Below are 5,393 nucleotides of genomic sequence, written 5' to 3'. Positions count from 1 at the left end.
ATTCTCAATTTTATAGAGTTGTAAAAGTATTGACACATTTAGCGCACATTGGATATCAGGAAATGATTTTGCGATTCATACTTACTGTTTATCGACCAACACTTGACCATAAAACGAATAAAGGAGTAATCAATATTTATTTAAATTTGATCTCCTGAGGACATTTTCGGCCATATCTTCTGATCGTTAATGAGTCCAGATGTTGCATTGGTCTTAGTGAGACCATGATAATTTTGGAAAGAAATTTCTGCTCTGACTTGTATTTGTATTTTTGACTTGTAGGGAACGACCATTTGACTTCAAGGAGGGGGTAATGGGTCCCCCATAACATTTAATCTGAACCCAAATTTGATGAAAAAATAGTGTTGTCAAGCAGATGACATATAACAAAATTCTGAATCTAGATTTCCCTTATAGGGTAAATTTTGAAAAATAAATCAATTTGATTGATAGCGTTGAAAAAAAATCTGATTTAGACAAAAGTACATAACCAACGCATGAAATTAAATGGTTGTTTCTTTAGATGTTTGATTTAGGCTCTTAAATGAATCTTGTTCGGACGACTTGCAAGTGTCGTACATAAATCTTCGGTAGCCAAAGTTTACAATCCAGTCCCCTTCTCTCTCTTAAAGAAGAGGGAACTGGATACCAACCCTTGGCTAGCGAAGATGACATAAATGTTGATTTTTACAATCACTTCTAGTTGACGTTTCGATCCCGAGGCTATCAGCAGCCTCGTAATCAATATTGATGTTTTGACATGTTGGCATGTTCTCTATAAATCAAATAATATATATATTGAATTATTTGATACTCTCAGTTATTTACCCTTCAGTCGTAAATGGCCTTATTCAAAATTAGCACACATGGTCTGATTGTTGTTTTCTATGCTTTTCATCTTTGTATTTGATTTGTTTTTACTCTGTTTTGGTTCGAGCGCCACTGGTGAGTCTTGTGTAGACGAAACTAAAGTCTGAAGTACCAGATCTTAAACTTGATAAATTAGCTGATTTGTTTTTAAAATCGGTTCCGGAGTTCAATATTCATGTTACTATGGTAACTCTGGAATGGTACTCCTTTTCTTTTGATACCCATTAAACGACATTTACATGACTTGTATTATATTTCAATTCTTTCCAACTTAGACTTTTTTATCCTTACTTTATACTATTTTGTTAAAATATTTTATTATCTATTCGGACAGAAATTTGTGAACCATTTTTTCCTAAAATGTTACAATTCAACAAACCATAGTTTTTAATTTAGTAAAAAGTACTTACATGTACGAATGATACTAAATTAGTAAATAAAAAGACTGAAATTAATGTCCGATTAGCAGCATCTGTTCGGAATGTTTATTTTATTTGTTCGATATGCATGCTAAATAGATAAAATATAAAAATTTGTAAGTTAACACAAGAAACGACAGCTGTGTTAAATTGATTGACAGTTAATTGCGATAATTCGCTCGATTTCATCATAGGAAATGCCTCGAATTTTATTCTTAAAAAGGAATCTCATACTAGTTTGTATATTTTTGATTTTCACGGTTTATTTCGTCACCTCTTGGCATGGCTTTAAATACTTGTTACGAGATGAAATAGGAAGGAAAAGTAAAGAACCTCTATTTCCGGAAGGTAAGCACCCTAGATCATTCTAGTCATTCAATATAATTTATGATTATAATACCTTAAAGGGATAACAAATATAGGAATCACACTTTTCGTCCGTCCGTCCACACATTCACCAAACCAATATTTTCCTTACATTTTTATCAGGTATTACTCAATTGATTGGATTTTATTGTGTCTCCCATTTTCACTAAACTAGTACACATTTCTCGATGTATTGAAGACCTTTAGGTGGTATTCGGGTTTACCTGCTCTTTAACCGGGGTGTTGTCTCGTTGAACAATTCCCCAGTTCCATTCTCAATTGTATACCCATTAGGTCAACTGCTTGACAGTAAATCTTTGTAATGTGTGAGTGCTTTTTTCGAATTTGTCGGACACATACTCTCCGTTTTGCTGTTTCTTTGAAGTAAAAGTAGGGGTATATTACTTATGACAACGCGTGTCTTAAAATGACTAAATACAAGACCATTATAAGCATAAACGGATATGTGTTCAACTCGAACAAGTCGATACCTGTCTACTATTTAAGGTTATGTTTTTGTTGTTTGTTTGTAAAGTTGCTTTATCATTTTGAAGAACTATTAACAAATATTTTAAATCACCGCGAAGAACAAGAATATACCAGTAAAATTTTGCTAAACATGTCGTATTTTGCACATGCGGAACTTGTATTCGGAAAGCAGATATATAGACAACACACAATGTACGGGCGCCGAATGGGACTCTTGTGGTTTTGTACTCAAATTTCAATTTTGTACGGACAAAAAAGACTTTTGTTCAACAAAAATGAGTTCAGTTTAACAAAATTTGTATCATACTACTAATTTAAAATTTTGTCATACAAAATTATCTATCAGCGGACAAAAGTCACTTTTGTCATGACAAAATTCATTTTTGTTACACAGAATTGAATTTTGTTATCTAATTTGAAAATTGGGCGTCAAAAGTGAATTTTGTATTCAAATTAGTTAAGTTTGGTTTCTGTGAACTAATTTGCATACAAAATCGACTTTTGTTACACAAAATTGACTTTTGTTACACAAAATTGACTTTTGTTACACAAAATTGACTTTTGTTACACAAAATTGACTTTTGTATCAACAAAATTGACAAAATTGACTTTTGTCTCAACAAAATTGACAAAATTGACTTTTGTCTCAACAAAATTGACAAAATTGACTTTTGTCTCAACAAAATTTACTTTTGTCTCAACAAAATTGACAAAATTGACTTTTGTGAGACAAAATTGACCAATGTGAGACAAAATTGACCAATGTGCGACAAAATTGAATTTTGTCTCAACAAAATTGACAAAATTGAATTTTGTCTCAACAAAATTGACAAAATTGAATTTTGTCTCAACAAAATTGACAAAATTGAATTTTGTCTCAACAAAATTGACAAAATTGAATTTTGTCTCAACAAAATTGATTTTTGTCTCACGAAAGTCAATTTTGTCGTCACAAAAATGAATTTTGTTGTTACAAAATTGAATTTTGTCGTCACAAAAATGAATTTTGTCGTCACAAAATTGTCTTTTGTCTCAACAAAATTGACAAAATTGACTTTTGTCTCAACAAAATTAACAAAATTGACTTTTGTCTCAACAAAATTGACAAAATTCACTTTTGTCTCAACAAAATTAACAAAATTGACTTTTGTCTCAACAAAATTGACAAAATTGATTTTTGTCTCAACAAAATTGACAAAATTCACTTTTGTCTCAACAAAATTAACAAAATTGACTTTTGTCTCAACAAAATTGACAAAGTTGATTTTTGTCTCAACAAAATTGACAAAATTCACTTTTGTCTCATCAAAATTAACAAAATTGACAAAATTGAATTTTGTCTCACAAAGTTAATTTTGTTTAACAAAATTGAATCTTACCTCACACAATTGACTTTTGTGATTTAATTTCCATATCAGGTAACAAAAGTCAATTTTGTATGCAAATATGTTTATATTTGCATACCTTTTAGACAAAATTGACTTTTGTCATGACAAATATGAATTTTGTCTACAAAATTGAATTTTGTAATGACAAAAATTAATTTTGTCTACACAAATGAATTTTGTCATCACAAAATTGAAGTTCTCACAAAACAAGTCTGTAGCACATAGTTTTGTAAGACAAAAATGATTTTGTTATGACAAAATTGAATTTTGTACAAAACCGTAAGAGTCCCATTCGGCGCCCCGTACAATGAGCACATGAGGAGAGTCTTTTGGTTTAATATGTATGGGGTTGGCTCATTATAGAAGTACATACTCTGACCTATTATAGTTGTTAATTGTCATTTAAATAGTCTATTGTGGAGAGTTGGCTAATTGGCAATCCGGCATTCCACATCCTTTTATTCTTATTTGAAACTGAATCCCAAACAAAAACGTCGTGCAATTTTGCAATACAAAACACAAAGAGGACAAGGTTAAAACAATTGTACCAATTTTATTCGTTTCCTTATTTTATAATTTTTTTTTCTTTTGACAGGCAACAATAAAATGGAAAACACGGCTACTTTAGTCTCGGTGTTGTACGATATAAAACGGGAAGAATGGAAATCATACAAAAGATCATTCCAAACGTACCTTGGTTATTTTACAAATATTCTAAAACTAAAAACAAAGCTGGTTCTATTTTGTGAAAATTCAACTTTACAACTTTTGAATTCCAACAGTGACTATCTTGCTCATGCAAACATACATACAATTGTGATACCATATTCTCAACTGGAATATGCTAAATTTCGGAGCAAAATAGAAGAGACGTTGTCGTCTGAAGAATTCAAGAGAGATAATAAAATGTTAAACAATCCCGAGGGTTACTCAGCTGATTATATTGTATTAATGAACAATAAATTATCATTTATGAAAGAAGCTGTCGAGAAGGACCCGTTTCATACATCCCATTTTTTCTGGATCGATGCAGGATATGGACATGGAAACCGGAAGTTCTTTCCCACGGCACCAACATACTGGGAACCAAAAAATCTGCTTAAATTGAAGAACAAAATTACCTACATTAAATTGTACGAGAATCCAGACGCCTTTAAAGGATATGAGTTACAGATATACAAAGAACAAGCTGCACCTATTTTGAATGGTGCATTTTTTGGTGGAGACAAAGAATCTATAATTGAATACTATCATCTATATGATTCAGTTTTTAAGGAATATTTATTTACACATAATATCGTTGATGATGATCAAAATATAGGTATTTTCTGTTATTATCGACGACCTGAACTCTTCAATCTAGTTTTTGGCGATTGGAACGATGTCATGAAATTATTTGGTTAATATATATAACTTATAAGTGATTTTGTAAAAGACGACGACTTCTTTTCTATGAATAGACGGAATGAATCGAAGATCACTATTTTATGTGTTTTTTTTATGCAAACGGCTTAATTTTGTATCGAAAGCTCGCCACACTAACAGTCATACTTCAAATGTTTAATGCTCATTACATCTTATCACTTACTCTGCGGTATGAGGTTCGCTTATTGTTAAAGGCCGAACGGTGACTTGTAGTTGCCAATTTCTACACCTAACTCAGACGGAGAATTGTTTAAATTTACAAGCATAACACATCTTCTCATTTTTATATCCAATCGTATATGATATACAGAAGAAGGAAACAATCAGATTGGAAATATAATTCAACAATTTAACCTTAAAAAAGTTTTATCTGCGATATCATTTAAAGAACTTAATCATTAACAAATCTATCTGTTAGAAACGAACTAGGATTTTT

General features: G+C 31.1%; 1 protein-coding gene across 1 annotated transcript; it reads left to right on the top strand.

Moving 5' to 3' along the window:
• Positions 1-4,138: 4,138 nt before the first annotated feature.
• On the top strand, positions 4,139-4,936 carry LOC134727954 (protein HtrL-like). The gene has a single exon (XM_063592352.1). The coding sequence runs from the start codon at positions 4,139-4,141 to the stop codon at positions 4,934-4,936; it is 798 nt and encodes a 265-aa protein (XP_063448422.1).
• Positions 4,937-5,393: the final 457 nt, after the last annotated feature.

Source organism: Mytilus trossulus, chromosome 8 (genome assembly GCF_036588685.1).
Source record: "Mytilus trossulus isolate FHL-02 chromosome 8, PNRI_Mtr1.1.1.hap1, whole genome shotgun sequence".
NCBI lineage: Eukaryota > Metazoa > Mollusca > Bivalvia > Mytilida > Mytilidae > Mytilus > Mytilus trossulus.
The sequence above is the reverse complement of the archived record's forward strand: the minus strand, read 5'-3'. Positions and strand labels throughout refer to the sequence as shown.

What these genes read in the sequence shown, in the direction of transcription:
- LOC134727954 (XM_063592352.1), top strand. Translation starts at nt 4,139, where the DNA reads ATGGAAAACACGGCTACTTTAGTCTCGGTGTTGTACGATATAAAACGG.